The sequence below is a fragment of the Palaemon carinicauda genome, chromosome 44, assembly GCF_036898095.1.
Source record: "Palaemon carinicauda isolate YSFRI2023 chromosome 44, ASM3689809v2, whole genome shotgun sequence".
In the NCBI taxonomy this organism is placed as follows: Eukaryota; Metazoa; Arthropoda; class Malacostraca; order Decapoda; family Palaemonidae; genus Palaemon; species Palaemon carinicauda.
Window position 1 is genome coordinate 51,567,005 of NC_090768.1, and position 17,035 is coordinate 51,584,039.

At 35.6% G+C, this 17,035-nt stretch overlaps 1 protein-coding gene across 1 annotated transcript; it reads left to right on the top strand.

The window, feature by feature from the left end:
• Positions 1 to 634: 634 nt before the first annotated feature.
• Positions 635 to 14,854, top strand: CCT7 (chaperonin containing TCP1 subunit 7). Its single transcript, XM_068366740.1, has 11 exons — positions 635 to 775; positions 6,353 to 6,505; positions 6,786 to 6,893; positions 8,022 to 8,180; positions 9,243 to 9,434; positions 10,004 to 10,168; positions 10,301 to 10,434; positions 11,729 to 11,881; positions 13,002 to 13,153; positions 13,307 to 13,495; positions 14,376 to 14,854. The coding sequence occupies exons 1-11, from the start codon at positions 773 to 775 to the stop codon at positions 14,603 to 14,605; spliced, it is 1,638 nt and encodes a 545-aa protein (XP_068222841.1). The 5' UTR covers positions 635 to 772; the 3' UTR covers positions 14,606 to 14,854.
• Positions 14,855 to 17,035: the final 2,181 nt, after the last annotated feature.

Genomic DNA, 17,035 nt, shown 5'->3' on the forward strand with positions numbered 1-17,035 from the left:
TATCTTAACATGTGCATCATGTTCTAAAAACTCTGAGCCTAAATAAAAGGAAATGACTAATGTAGGTTGGTTATGTAAGAAATTAACTCGGAGATCAAAGGCATAGGTGGGTGGACCGCATGACTTGATCAATACATTTATACAAACAAAAATATGATATTTCATGCATTACATTTGTGCACCTAGTTAGTCTGTATTTAAATATATTAATCAAGTCTATAAGACCTATGACATAAAATCAGTTGTAAATTGTATTCGTTTGTTCGTCGGCTGGGGAGCCTGATCATCTGATGATTCATTTTCGGAAGAATCGAGAAAGTTCAAGATGATTTTTATGCATGTGGGAGCCATATGTTTTATCACGGGATAATGGTTAGATATTATAATTATCATTAAAAAAAATAAAATTCTACGTTAGTTATATCATTAATTTATATGAAAGCTATATTTAATTTTCACATGAAATTTCCAGACCAAAAAAAAATATCGATTAGGTCGAAAACCAACGCCTTGTGCAATAATATTGTAAAAAATATGCCGTTACTTAAGGTGACAGAGATATAATATTTTTCTATAATAATATTAAGTTGAAGAAATTTATAATTCACAGAACAGAGAGATTTATCAATATATATTTATGTATAAACATATGGCTCCCTTTCAAATTCTTCTGGAAATTGTGGATGCAGCTTTGTGTGTGTTCGCCCTCGCCCCCTGAACCGCATTGTTTTGACAGAAAAGGCGACTTGCCTCTACATATAAATCGTACAAAATGGTTAGTTTTCCCTTCTCATTTCTTATGCTGATAGTAATTTATAGTTATTTTAAGTAGTGTGTAATATAGCAAGTGATTTACTACTCATTTTATCGATTAGTAATCTCTAAAACTGGAGCCGAAGTTACAGAATGGTTCATCGGCAAACCGCTCCTTTTGTATTCGGGTGTCACGCGTTTTCATTTATTTTTAGGCTGGTGCACAATAAAAGCTATATGATCTTATCTGTTTATTCCATGTAATTATAACGTAGGGTATCGCATGGGGTTAAGTTACATAAAGCCTCTGCACGCTTTCGACATACCGGTATTTCTTACATGGTCGATGGGCAAACTTCCTGCTCGGTAGGCCATTCAAATTAATCTACTGTAGATAGGGTAATACTGTATAACTAAAGAAAATTATCTACCTTGAGGTAGTGGTTACAAAGCTGGGGTTGTATGTATGATAGTGGCACAGATGGTGGCCACCTGTATGTATTATGGCTAACTTAGAATACGGCAGTGTTAGGGGGCCGTCAGCCCCCCCTTCCCCCCCGTGAGGTAAGTAGGTAAGGACAGCTCTTAGGTTGGGGGGGAAAGGTCACGCTAGTTGATATCGATTTTTAATGAATGTATGAGGAACTGGCCGCTGATATACAAGGGCTCCCAAAGCTGCAACGACCCTTGTGTGGTCGAAAGGGAAATCAATTAAAATAATGGGGTAAATGGTTTTTTTGGGACAGGCGATATCTCTTTGTACTTGTCAAATCGATTTTTTACATGGGGAAAATGTTCTCTATTATGATCCGATATACCATTATATGATGTTTTTTTTTTTTTTTTTTAATTTTTTACCTTTATCTCACAAGTTACGGTAGCTCCACCTTAGTTTCAAAATTCCCGATAGGTAGAGCCTGTGTCGTCCCTGACTATGAAGGGTTCGGTTTTACAATTAAATGTTGTCCCATCAATATACATTATTTACAGTGGCATTTAATACTGCTGTGATAATATCACGGAATGTTAGGTAGAGTAAAGGTCGTTATTATGTATCGGTCGCCGAAGCCACGGCTGAGTTACTTGATCGTAAAATGTCCCCCAAAGCATTGCTTCCTGCCTGACTAAAATAATATCCCTGGGGTGGCTCTCCGTTCACCTATCAGCTGGTGGCATAATCTTGGAAATTTTAGTGATGTTTGAACTTATGTTTTAGCTAATTCCAACAATCTAAATTCTTACCCTATTGTCAAGATTGTAGTTCATTGGGACACGCCTTGGAATTATGCCGAACACTAGTTTTTTGTATATACAACCAAAGGTTGTGATAAGCAATATCTCGTTAAGATGTTTAGGAGGATTAAGCTAGTGTTAATCAGCCCGCTCGAACTAACCTTTCTTTTCCGTGCACTTGTAGGCCTACTTTTGTTATCCGCGTGATTTCAAAATTTTTAACCCTCCTGCCGCAACCCGAGATTGACCTTACAAGAGCCCCCGAGGTTGGCCTTTCTAACGCTAACCGCCATGATGGACAGATGAAGCCTGTCCTATAGCTTTGCTTTTAGCCATGTTGATCATATCGATCAGCTGGATGCTTTGAGGACGATCGTGTATAATTTGAGGCTTAATTTTTGTAGAATATTCACATAAAGGGTAATCCTGAGTAACAATTTTATTATAGTTTAGTTAAGATATAATGCAGAGTGCTGCCCATTGCTTTTATTGTGTATAAGAGAGATTTATTTATGATTCACTTTATCCTAATGTAATTATTTATTTCGTTTTAGTTTGGGACTTAGGAAGGGGGTCCCGGGGTTTGCCCCCAGCTAGGGTTTGTGACCTGGGAAATTAAAAGGTTAGGTTAGGTGGATTTGCTAGATTTTGTTGCATTTTTCAAATTTTGTTAGGGGTTGTGACCTGTGAAGGAGGTCCGGTGAGGTCTTTTGAAAATTTTTTATAATTTCTGGCTAAAATCCATGGTTTTTGATTTATGGTGAGCTGACTACCATAACTGAAAAGGTATGAGTTTGCTCTATGTATCATCATTTATAGTTTTTGAAGCAACTTAAAATATACGTGTATCAGTTACTTATATATTTAACCTTTGTTAAACATAGTTTTTGACAGTCATAAAAAGCCTGTCTTGTAATAAAAAAAGAAAGTTACTGTAATCGAAACTCAGTAATAGTAATGAAACATGATCAAAACACTGGACATTTTTTTGCCATGTCTTGGTGCAACGAAAACGTGATTTTTCCACCCTATTTTCTATGTAGTTTTTTTGTAGCCATTTCCATTTGCTGCAAGTTTGAACTTTTGAAGTTTTACTGATTCAACTACCCGATAAGGAAGATCATTCTACAAGTTGGTCATAGTTGAAATAGTAGTTATTGGGAGGGAGGATGCACCTGTGGCAGGTGCCAAAGATGACAAAGGAAGCAGAACAGGATTATTGATAATTTAAATTTGTAACATCTTTAATGGAGGCTTCTGCCAGTATTCAGTGTGTGGTTCAAAATAGTGTACTATATTTGCAAAGAACTATTCAGTGATTTAAATTCCAGTGTCCTAACTAATATTTCACTATTTTGTATTGAAACCATCCAATGCTTACTTTTTGGGAGGCTGTTGGTGGGTTACTGCTCATGTGTAATTGCCCTTGGCAGCTGTTATACACTTTGTATGATGTAATAAGCTTTAGCAGCAGTTACATATATTGTATGATGTAATGAGCTTTGGCAGCTATTACATGTACAGTATATACTTTCTATGATGTAATGATCTTTGGCAGCTGTAGATACTTCGTATGATGTAATGAGCTTTGGCAGCTATTACATGTACAGTATATACTTTCTATGATGTAATGATCTTTGGCAGCTGTAGATACTTTGTATGATGTAATGAGCTTTGGCAGCTATTACATGTACAGTACTGTATATACTTTCTATGATGTAATGATCTTTGGCAGCTGTAGATACTTTGTATGATGTAATGAGCTTTGGCAGCTATTACATGTACAGTAAATACTTTCTATGATGTAATGATCTTTGGCAGCTGTAGATAGTTTCTATGATGTAATAGCTTTGGCAGCTATTACATGTACAGTATATACTTTCTATGATGTAATGATCTTTGGCAGCTGTAGATACTTTGTATGATGTAATGAGCTTTGGCAGCTATTACATACTTTGTACAATGTGATGAACCTTTGCAGCTGTTACAGTATACAGTATACTTTGTATGACATAGAGTTGTGAACTTTGGCAGCTGTTCTATACTGTACTTGGTATGACGTAATGAGCTTTGGCCGCTGTTATATACTGTATATGACATAATAAGCTTTAAAGTATTTATGCACAATTTCTTGTGTTGTTTTATAACAGCCCTCCCCCTTTTCGCTCCAATTCCTGTATGACCATCGTCACACGGTCTCCCATTTTGAAATTGTTGAATTTTATTGATTTTTCAATTATACATAAAAGCTAAATATATAATACTTAAATGTCAAGCCAAATACGAGAGTCATATATTTTTTTCTACTAGCTATCTTGGGTTTTATCCATTTCTGACCATGAATATTGGGGCAAACAACCCATTTTACTAATTTTCGTGTCACCCTTATAACAATTATGGGGTACCTCAGTGATAAGCCAGGGTTTGGTATGGGAAATGGCAAAAATTGGTTGATTTGTAGCTTTGATAATGGTCAGAAATGCATAGTTAACACAAGATAACCAGTTGGAAAAGTATATGGCTCATACAAGTGGCAGGAAATTAAATTCTTATATTTACCAGTACTTCTAATTTCACTGCTCCTTTGTTCTGGTAAGCAGTACATGGATGATGGTGCACACGCCATCACTGTAGGTCGCTATTAAAATACTGTATCATAATTACCTATTATTTATATCGTGTCCCTTAAGTGGTTTTAAAGGTTTAAAGGTCGCTTATGAATGGCAGAGGCAAGGGACAGTGACATTGCCCTAGCAAGCAGGACAATGCCGTAGAGACTGACCATATATTATATGATCAGCGCCCAAGCCTCCTCTCCACCCAAGCTAGGACCAGGGAGGGCCAGGCAGTGGCTGCTGATGACTCGGCAGATAGACCTATAGGCTACCCCAAACACCCCAACCTTAGCTCACAAGGATGGTAAGGTTGCAGACACTAATGGCACTAACGAGTTTGAGCGGGATTCGAACCCCCGACTGGCGATCACCAGGCGGGGATGTTACCAATCAGGCCACAACAACCTTAAGCTCTAGCATGGCTTGCTTTGCTTGCAAAGAAACATTGTCTCTCTGCTGCTCTGTTCTAGTAAGTGGTACATGAATGAGCTGTCGATATATAATGAATGGACAGTATTTTCAATATACATCAGTTACCCAAAGAGATGAATTTACTCTTAAATTTCAAAATAGATTAAACTCCTCTCTGGGAGACATGACCAGTCTACTGGAATTGAAACAGATGTGGAAGAAAATTGCTCTTGTTGAGGAACATTCAGGAACTTGTGCAGAAATATTTGGAAGTATCCAATTTCTTTCAATGAGGCACATTTGCACCGACTCACAGCGGTGCCCTTTTAGCTCAGAAGTTTCCTGATCGTTGATTGGTTAGAATTATCTTGTTCAACCAATCAGCGATCAGGAAACTTTTCCGAGCTAAAAGGGCACCGCTGCAAGTCTGTGCAAATCTGCCTCGCTAAAAAAAATGGACTATAGGTAATGATTGTGTCATACAAAATACGGAAGGCTGCCGAAGCTACTGCCTGTATTAGATAATTATTCTCGATCTTCTCTGGAACAAAATGTTGCCATTGTTGCTTATAACTATGATGCATTAGTCTTGTGCATATCCAGAACATTTTAAAGTACAGTAAAAGTATTTAAATGGTATTTATTTATTTTCTGGTTAGACATTGGTATTTCATAACTGTTCTTCTGTGATTGAAGATTAGAATTAAGAAAAATTACTCAGGTTTTATGTCTAAACTATAGTCCATTTCTTTTAGCGAGGCAGATTTGCACCGACTCGCAGCGGTGCCCTTTAAGCTCGGAAAAGTTTCCTGTTCGCTGATTGGTTAGAATGATCTTGTCCTACCAATCAGCGATCAGGAAACTTTTCCGAGCTAAAAGGGCACCGCCGCGAGTCGGTGCAAATATGCCTCGCTAAAAGAAATGGACTATAGATGTAGTGTATGTATAATGAGTGTTTGAGAGAAAGTGGAAATTTTTCCTTGAAGGAAAAAATTTTACCAATTGATGACTTAGTTTTTTATATGAAATTTCTATACAGTATACACTTGTCTATTATGTACTGTACAGTATATGTCTTGGGATAAAATTATTTGAGACAGTATAGTGTACAGTACGGGTTAGAATTGGGTCTTTGCAGAGTCTGTTTTCCCTCTGCGCACACTTTTTAGTTTTTGACCTTACCTATTTTCTCTTATTTTCTTCTCGTTTCAGTGCAACTGGTTTCTCTTCCTCCCTTTATCACCTCGGTACTGAATAGCCTTACAGTCCTGGTGCTGGGCCACAAGACCCACATTTAGTAAATTCATTGTTAATACAATATGTTCATTATTTCTTTTCAGCAACCACAAATCATCCTATTAAAGGAGGGCACTGACTCCTCTCAGGGAAAACCTCAACTTATCTCTAACATCAATGCCTGTGCCGCAGTCGTGGATGCTATCCGTACCACTCTTGGTCCACGTGGTATGGATAAGTTGATTGTGGATGCTAAGGTAAAGACTTTTTAAATCTCAGAGAATGCTTTGTAATTTTTTTTATACCGTATTTGGAATTTTGATTTTTTAATAATCATGGCAAAATTAGGTCTGACTATCACAGGCTGTATTATCAAAACTGTAAAATAGTTTAGATGTAAGATTTTGTGTGCGTTATTTAAGCAAGGAGGTTGTGTATATAGCTTTTTAATACTTTATAGTTAAAGATACAGTACTGAACAGAGAACAAAGTTATAAACCTCCATTAACTAACTATGATGTAATGTGTGTTTTGCAGGGACAGGCCACAATCAGTAATGATGGTGCTACTATACTGAAACAGCTTGACATTGTTCATCCAGCAGCCAAGACATTGGTAGACATTGCCAAGTCTCAAGATGCCGAGGTAAGAATTACGTATACGTACTGGTATTAAAGCCTCTGTATTGAATAGTTTTATTTGCTAAAGTAGTAATTAATTAACTCTACTGATCACGGCAATGACGAAATCGCATCCAGGTAGCAATGACGTCGTGTGTCGGCTCTCTTAGGTTGGTGTATTCTAGAAGTTTTATTGCAGCTGTGACCTGTTCGGACATGGATCCAAAAACAGTAAATGATACAGGATATTATTACTGCAGTTATGGCAGCAGAGTGGCCTTAAGAAATAGTACACCAATAACTGCATTTATCATAGTGGAAAGGCACTTTCTTTTTTAGAAACGATATGAGAAATAATTAACAATTAATAAGATATCCTAAAAGACATTAACGTCAAAACAGATATTTCACATTTAGACTATGCAGTATAAAGACTTATGTCAGCCTGTTCAACATAAAAACTTTTGCTGCAACTTTGAACATTTGAAGTTCTACTGATTTAACTACCCGATTAGGAAGATCATTCCACAACTTGGTCACTTGATCTTTTTTAGTGTGATTAGGAAAGTAATAAAGATAGAAAGAAACTGAAAATTCTACTAGAATTTTAAATAAAATTGCTATAATTGTACATACGATTTAATGAATGGAAGATACCAAAGGGCTTTATCAGATTCTCAGTTTGCTGTAGGAAGCGCCTATGCTTTTAACTCCTTGAATACCAGACCATGACTAAGAAATTTGGCACTAAGGCCCCCAGCCATTTTTGGAACATTTTTCATATCGGCACTAAAACTATGAAAGATAGGAATTTACAATTTTTTCATTGTATAGCTGAATAAATTTCCTTTTCATTGATGTATAATGTCACATTTTGTGAAATTTACATATGCATAAATAATAAGAGAAAGATAATTGTCCAAATGAAGGCGAAGTAGTAGAACTACTCGGGCATAGAATAGGGCCAATGACACCCAAAGGGCTAAATGCTATTGCTTTTTAATGCCTAGCAGAATAGAAAATTGAAGTTGGTTAGTGTATTTTCATTGTAATATAAGAAATTATTCCCAAAATTCTGTTAGAAAAATCTTGGGAATATAGGGTTAAACATTTCATATATTTTTCGATGTAAACAATTTTTCATTTGTTTCAGGTTGGTGACGGTACAACAACAGTTGTCTTGTTAGCAGGACAGTTTTTGCATGAATGCAAGAGATTGATTGAAGAAGGTGTTCACCCCCATAACATCATAAGGTCATTTAGAAAAGCAACTAGACTTGCAATAGAAAAAATTAATGAAATTTCTGTCAAGGTAAGTCTCATTTAATAAGAATTATTTCATCATCATCATCTCCTCCTACGCAAAGGGCCTCGGTTAGATTTTACCAGTCGTCTCTATCTGAACTTTCAATTCAATACTTCTCCACTCATCATCTCCCACTTCAAGCTTCATAGTTCTCAGCCATGTAGGCATGGGTCTTCCCACTCTTGTAGTTCCTTGTGGAGCCTAGTTGAAAGTTTGGTGAACTAATCTCTCTTGGGGAGTGCGAAGAGCATGCCCAAACCATCTCCATCTACCCCTCATCTTGATCTCGTCCACATATGGCACTCAGTAATCTCTCTTATAGTTTCATTTCTAATCCTCTCCTGCCATTTAATTCCCAATATTCTTGAGGTCTTTGTTCTCAAATCTACTAAATTTGTTAGAAATTGTTTCATTGCATTATTTAGTATTGTCAAATGCTTAGAAGTAATTAACCCTTTTACCCCCAAAGGACGTACTGGTACGTTTCACAAAAGCCATCCCTTTACCCCCATGGACGTACCGGTACGTCCTTGCAAAAAAATGCTATAAAAATTATTTTTTTTCATATTTTTGATAATTTTTTGAGAAAATTCAGGCATTTTCCAAGAGAATGAGACCAACCTGACCTCTCTATGACAAAAACTAAGGCTGTTAGAGCAATTTAAAAAATATATACACCAAAATGTGCATGGAAAAAAATAACCCCCTGGGGGTTAAGGGTTGGAAATTTCCAAATAGCCTGGGGGTAAAAGGGTTAATAGTCGATTTATTAGTCCGATAACTTAGGCTAAAGAAAGACTTTAGCAGTTGACGTTTGGAGACGATAGTGTGTTATGTGCTTTTCTTTTACCCTAAGATTTGAATTATCCCTGGATAGGCATTGTGTCCAGGGAAAGGAAGGTACATGTACTGTGTACTACATAATTTTTTTTTGTCTTTGGTTTTATTTATTATGATTTTTGTTTAATTTGTCTATTGTTTTGGGTGTCAGATTATTGATGCTGTTTTTGTATATTATGTAATATATTTAGAAACTATATTTACCAATGTTTGTTTTGTGTTTTAAAGATTAACAAAGATGACCCGAAAGAGTTGCGCTCCATCTTGGAGAAATGTGCGGGAACTTCAATGAACAGCAAGTTGATACATCAACAGAAAGACTTCTTTGCAAAGATGGTTGTTGATGCCGTAACGTCCCTCGACGAACTCTTGCCTTTAGACATGATTGGTATTAAGAAAGTTCCTGGTGGTTCTCTTGAGGTAAGATCGATATTTCATTAATACAGTTCGTATGGTGTAATTGGCTCAGGATCTGTAAGTTTTAGGGAAATTTTACTCCATTTAAGGACAAGTGAAGGATGTAAACTACTGTGTGATAGGGATTTTTTTACTTCTTTGCTAATTACGAGAGGTTGTGGGTCTTAGTAAATGTTGTAGCCTATAATCATGGGCTAAATTGTAATTTAGTAGTCTATGGTGAGGTGAAGATCTGAAATAAAGTAGTTTTGTGTATTAATTAACATCAAGATGACAAAATATGTTACAAGTTGGCTGTAATGCCTCGTAGAATAAAAATTACTCGCTTGTGATTGAAACCATTCATGAATCTTATGAGGTGTCTGTAATACTTTTAGATTTTAAGACTTATTTTTTAATTTAGTTTAGATGAATTATTTTCTATATATTTTGATAATTAGGCTCGCACGGCAAATGATAACCCTAATTTTCTATAACTTGGTTGCTACTTTGTCGTCAGCAGCACTCATAAAGGTGATGTAGATAGGGGAAAAGATGTAATAATGTTAATATGGATTGTTTTTTTTATTTAGGAATCCCTCTTGATTGACGGTGTAGCCTTCAAGAAGACCTTCTCCTATGCCGGTTTTGAAATGCAGCCCAAGAATTACAATAACCCAAAGATTGCTATGTTGAACATCGAGCTGGAGTTGAAAGCAGAACGTGACAATGCAGAGATCAGAGTGAACAATGTAGAGGTAAGATTGGATATTTATGTCTTTTAGTTTTGCTATTTTAGAAGTTAGTGGATATCTGACATACTGTATAGAATGGGTTTTATATGGCTATAGATTTTAAAATGCCTTTTGGTTTGTTTTTATCCTTTTCAGGAGTACCAGAAAATTGTTGATACTGAATGGAATATCTTGTATGAAAAGTTGGATCTCATTCATAAGTCAGGAGCCAAAGTAGTTTTATCTAAGCTTCCTATTGGTGATGTCGCTACACAGTACTTTGCTGACAGGTAAGAGCCATCAGTTGCATAATATTTTTAGAATGGTGTAACTCATTTTTAACCCACAGTACATTCATATCCTAGAACCAGTACACAGATACATCCTGTTTGATAAGTTTCTAGAGCCTGTAGGACAATTTAAAATGTTTTTGTTTGATATTTCCTTTAATAATCACACATTATCAAACCTATATCTTTTCAAATTTTTCTTCATGATACTGAATGATCTGGTCTTAGTTTATTACCTATGGTAACGAAGTTGGAAGGAGGTTATGTTTTACCCCCTGTTTGTGTGTTTGTGAACAGCTTCTTGGCCACAATTTTAATCATAGAGTAGTGAAACTTGCAGGGATTAAATGTAATGTAAAAAACTATAGATTATTAAATTTTGGGAAGTTAAAGGTCAGGTCATGGTCAAGCAAAATGTCCAATTAACATAGTCAACTATAAGTTTGGACTTCGTTGTCACAGAGGCTTTAAACTTTGTTCATATTTGAGTATATAAAAATCCTCTTCAATTAATACATGTTAAGGTTAAGGCTGAGAAAAAGGTTGAGAAATAAGCTGCGCTCTACTGATTGCCCCTCTAGTTCTGTCAATTTACTTTTCGTCTGTTCCTTTTGGCCTTTTCCTCAAGCTGTCCAGATTCTTTACCTTGCAATAGTTTTCATCATTCAGGTTCAGATCCTTTCTGCGAATCATTTTGGTCCAGTGAAGTAACTTGGCAATCTCATTAGATGGAGATGAAGAGTTAACAGATAAGCATTAGTGTTTGAGCTAGGGCCAAAAATGGCTACTCATCCTTCTTATTATCTCTGCCAATGATATTGGAAGGAGGTTGTGTTTTACCCCCTGTTTGTGGGTTTGTGAACTGCTTCCTGGCCACAATTTTAATCGTAGAGTAATGAAACTTGCAGGGATTAACTGTTATGTAAAAAGCTGGAAATGATTAAATTTTAGAAGATCAAGGTCACGGTTAAGCAAAATGTTCAATTCACATAATCAGCCATGAGTTTGGACATTGTTGTCACAGAGACTTCAAACTTGGTTCATATTTGAGTGCGTGGAAATCTAAAAATCAAGGTCGAAATAAGCTGCCATGGCTGAGTGCCCCTCTAGTATTTTTTATTTTTCTGTCCTTCATTGTAGCTTTGTTTACTTACATAAGATTCATGATATTTTTCAACTTGTTAAGTAGAAAATGTGAAAGTTTTACTTGTCTTGACACATTTAAGAATTTTATTTTTATTTTTTTCAATTTTTATTATGAAATTTGTTTATTAATAAGAATAATTTTTACCAGGGACATGTTTTGTGCCGGCCGTGTGGTTGAGGAAGATTTGAAGCGTACAATGAAGGCTTGCGGAGGTGCAATTATGTCAACTGCTCATGATCTTAATGATTCAGTCTTAGGCACATGTGAAACGTTTGAGGAAACGCAGATTGGTGCTGATAGGTAAGTATCTTTTGTATATGTAATGTAACAGCATTCTAGTTTAAGGGTCGCGACAGATAAGATTACTTTTATTTTATTACGTATCTTAGAGTATGCACCGTTTTCAAATTTAAGTATCTCTAGTATATTATACAATGTTACAGTGTTTTAGTTTAAGGGTCATGACAGACAAGATTACTTTTAATTTACTAAGGTATCTTAGATTACTGTTTCATATGTTAATCTGATTGGGTTAGTCTTTATCTTAAATAGGGCTTTTTCTTGTTATCATTGTCAAGAAAAGGTATCATTACTGATAGGTCAGCTCACTACCTGATATTGGCTTTCATGAAAGTTTAATATCTTTCCTTGCTTTTTATGAATGATATATATCATTTAGCAGCCTTCTTCTAATCTTAGATTAAAGTTAAATATATCATTGCATGACAATCAGGGGTTTAGAATTTATGATATCCTTGACATGTGTCCCTTCAGCCCCTTGTTGAGTTCACCTATTAATCTTACTTTGCTGCAGCACTAAATCAATTCTGTAATTTAAAGCTTGAACAAAATTGACTTGATTACTTACTATTAATATTCATTCGTTTAAGATCTGAATACAGTACTGGGTATCTTTCTTGACTTTTGCATAGGACTTCAAACGTTCCACGGTATTAAACGTATTTCATGATAAAGTACTTATTTTCTAATTCATTTAGGCTGGGAGGAACATAGAGAGGAAAGGTCCCCTTTTTTTTCATTGGTTTGATGTTGGTTACCCCCCAGAATTGGGGGAAGTCCCTTGGTATATGTATGCATGTATTTAGTGGAAAAGTCATTGAATATATCTGACAGCTTTAAGAGAAACTTGTATTCTTTTACTATAACCTTCAAAGCACAACGGAGTGAGAGTGAGTTAAAGAGATGCTGATTCCTGGAGACAAGTCTTATGTCCTAGGGATGTTATAAACTCTTGTGTTGGTAGTTTAATTTGAATCCAATATTTTTAAACGTGCAGATTGTTGTTAGTAAATTGGTGCATTCCTCTATCTATATGCTCTTGCTTGAGTTCATTATTTTTAAGTTTTGGACTTTTCCTCTTCTAATCTCAAGAGGTATAAAATAAAATGAATTCCCACAGGTACAACTTGTTTAGGGGCTGCCCACAAACAAAAACTTGCACCATTGTTTTACGTGGAGGAGCCGAGCAGTTTTTGGAAGAAACCGAAAGATCTCTTCATGATGCCATCATGATTGTCCGTCGAGCTCTTAGACACGATGCTGTTGTGGCTGGTAATTGTTTTTTTTTATTTGTTTCTGGTTTATGCTTTGTTTGAAACATGTTTTATATGGTTTGTAGATCCATGATCTGGGTATAATAAGTTTTCAATTTTCATTTTGAACATCTGTTTTTAAAATTGAGCTTAAATTTTCTTTGTCGTACAGGTGGCGGTGCTGTTGAACTGGAGATCAGTAAGCACTTGAGAGAGTATTCTCGAAGCATTGCCAGCAAGGAGCAGTTATTCATGGCTGCATTTGCTAAAGCTCTAGAGGTCATCCCAAGACAGTTGTGTGATAATGCAGGCTTTGATTCCACTACAATCCTAAACAAACTTAGGGCACGTCATGCAGAGCGTATGTTTAGCGCATATTGTTGATATTGAAACAATTTTTTTTATTTAATTTTATTTATGGTTACCTCATGTTTATTTTCCATCTTTCATGTTCTCTTCATATAAGTTTTTGGGGAATGTAGAAAAGTGCATTTCTTGGCCATTGGTTTGATAATATATATATTCTGTATAATGATTTAAAAAGTGAAATCAAAGTTTTTATAATTTTATAGCCACCTTGAAAATTTAAAATACGTTTTTGTATTTTTAATCAATACAAGATTCATATTTAGTGGAAGTATCCTCTTTCTAATCTTTCCGAGTCGTGCGTTTTCTTCGTCATTACTTATACTGTAGCTCTTTTCTTGACTGCATATTATTATTATTATTACTACTAGCCAAGCTACAACCCTAGTTGGAAAAGCAAGATGCTATAAGCCCAAGGGTTCCAATAGGGAAAAATAGCCCAGTGAGGAAAGGTAATAAATAAACGATGTGAACAAATTAACAATAAATCATTCTAAAAACAGTAACGTCAAAATAGATATGTTATATATAAACTATTAACATTGTCAAAAACAGATATGTCATATATAAACTATAAAAAGACTCATGTCAGCCTGGTCAACATAGAAACATTTGCTCCAACTTTGAACTTTTGAAGTTTTACTGATTCAACTATCCGATTAAGAAGATCATGCATAATCAGCTTCTTGTTATGGAGCAGTTAATGAAGGTTTAACATTTTTTGCTTTTAAAGGAATAGTTTTTATAGGCTATAGAGTGCAGTATGATATTAATTTCAAGAAATGGTTTTGGTCAGATTAGCAATGAGATGATATAGAGTATAAAGTGTGTCAATTTGTGTACTGTATTTACCTTTTTTTAATTTTCCTCTACAGCTGATGGGAAATGGTACGGTGTCAATATCTTAGGCGAGGATATTACAGACAATTTTACCGCCTGTGTTTGGGAGCCAGCGCTAGTGAAGATCAATGCCTTGACTGCTGCATCAGAGGCAGCCTGTCTCATTCTGTCAGTCGACGAAACTATCAAGTCTCCCCGTTCCTCACACGATGGACCACCAGGCGGTGGCCCCATGGGAGGAAGGGGACGTGGTAGACCTATGTAATGAAATCTTGCTTATATTACTCAGTGCTGTTCTTCGCAGATCCATTTATCTTCAAGGAAACGGATGCACATAGACGTAATTCAAGTCCTTGGCATAAATTTCGTTATTGAGTTTAATAGTAACACATTTTTACGTTTTTGGCAATTCTCGTGGAATCTTTTGATACGTATGCAATAATGCTGCTAATATGAGTCCTAACCAATTTCACTGAGTGAAGCCTGCTATTTATAATAATAAAGACTGAGACTATTAGTGGTTTTGATTTAGGAATTTAAGTGACCTCGGAAAACTATAAGAAACTCAAGTGTTGATGAAGCCATTTTTATTTTTAGTGAAGTACGTTTATGTACTGTATATCTATAAATTTATTGGTTATTGCTATTTGATTGATGAATTTGTTTATATTCTAAGCATTTAGTAAGATGACCAAACAGTTCGCAAAACATATCATTTCAAGGGTTGGAATGTAAGTGAGGCATGTCAAATAAAAATGCACAAAAATTTTAAGAATTATGGAAGTCTATCTTGTAATGATTAGGCTTGGGAGGCAGGATAGTGTGATATATGTCTGCATTTACTATGAGCCAAAACTCTGAGAAGAAACTAGTACTTTCTACCATTTACTGGTCAAAGCTATAGTTTTACGTAAGAAATAGTCACAAATGGGAACTACTGAAGTAGCTCTCGGTCAACGACAGCATTACTAATCTAACATCCACTGGTCAAAGCTCTAGTTCTACGTAAGAAATAGTCACGTATGGGACCCGCCAGAAGTAGCTTTCAATCAACGACATGATTACTAATCTACCATCCACTGGTCAAAGCTTTAAGTTTACCTAAGAAAAAGTCACATATGGGAACTACAGCAATCCATTTGTGGGCAGGTAGCTATCAATCAACTACATGATTTTCCATTGTTTTAGCAAAGTTATCAAGTACTTGGGTGATCAGGTTATGCCACAAGTCACTACTTCAGAGAAAATTGAAGTTGCCTCATGTTACATAGCTAATGGGGAAAGTGCTGAATGAAGAGACCATTTGAACATGAAGTTTAGTTTTTCTATCTTCAACAAACTAAATCAAGCTTTATGAACACCTGTAGCAACCATAGACCATCCATTCCCGTATGTGTAACCACTTCCTTCGATAGGAAATAAACCAGGGCAGGCTGAAAATGGATGGTGGTCACATTGCCAAATTCAGAACTTTATTTTTTTCCTCAGAAAAGTGTTACACTTTATCTTAGATTAAGTCTTCTACAAGGTAATGGAGCTGTTTCCTTGAGGTCTTGTACCTTACCCAAAGGAGTTCTGTTTGTGTAACCTCCCTCTCCGTAGCCAAAGCTCTGTGTCCACTTGTATTGGAACGTTGTTGCTTTGTCACAGTATATAGTCTTGCACTAAATCTCGAAGTTTTTGGTCAAGCAATAATGATGCTGTATTACAACCAAGATGTCCTAGGTTGCTTCTGTAATTAAGAGATCAGGAAATAACCTGCAATTTTCAAGATAGACATTTAAACCAGGGATCAAAGAAACTTCATTAATATAGGCAACTTGAACTGGTAAGTTAATTACCTTGTTTGCGGTAATTTGTGTTACTGTTTTAATTTTTGTTTGTTTTGTTAATGTGGTAAAGTAATCTAATTTGAGGACTCACAACTGTTGGAGGCCTAAGAAAATGTTAAGATAAAAGTTCATAATGAGAGGCTGAATCTAGTATAGTAAAATTAAACTATTATAAATTAATAACTCAGTGTATAGACTAAGCTTTGCTGTTTTTTTTTTAGTGTTATCATTAAAAGTTTTAAGGGAGTCTGTTGCCTGTATCATTTCTAAAGGGCTGAGAAAAAGCATAAACCTTTGAGTTTAAATTATTGGGAAGATCAATGCGGGACTGTACGTTAAGTTACAAAAGCATGGGTACAGCTTAATCTTCAAAGAGTATCCATCTAGCGTATATTATTTTTGCAGTTATTATTTACAAACAATGCCTTGCCATATGCAAAGGAAATAGAGTCTCAAGAGTAGGCTCTGAAAATATCAAAGTTTATCAATAAGCTTTTCTACCCATGATTGACTTTAAAAGGCCCTTTCTATTTGGTTTTTTACACAATGAGATGTGAGCAGATGTACCAGTAACTGGAAGATTTTAATCTGAAATTGTTAGACGTGAGTTTGTACAGTGAAAATGGATAACAGACCCTTATGCTAAACTGGCAAAAGGTTTAGAGATATTAAAAGGAATGCCTGGGACTTCACCAAGATTTTGCATTAATGATGCCCAGAAATCAATGAAATGTGAGTTAAAGTCCCAGTTAAGTCTTTCCATAGGGAAGTCATACTGTTAACTCGGGAGATTTATTCAATGTTTTCAAGAGAAACATAAGTTGAATGATTTAGACAAATCAGAACTACAGGAAATAAATTAA

Bases quoted from the DNA above. Each gene is read 5' to 3' on its own strand.
- CCT7 (XM_068366740.1), top strand. The intron at 8,181-9,242 runs GTAAGTCTCATT...TGTGTTTTAAAG, and splicing joins TTAATGAAATTTCTGTCAAG to ATTAACAAAGATGACCCGAA. The intron at 11,882-13,001 runs GTAAGTATCTTT...GAATTCCCACAG, and splicing joins ACGCAGATTGGTGCTGATAG to GTACAACTTGTTTAGGGGCT.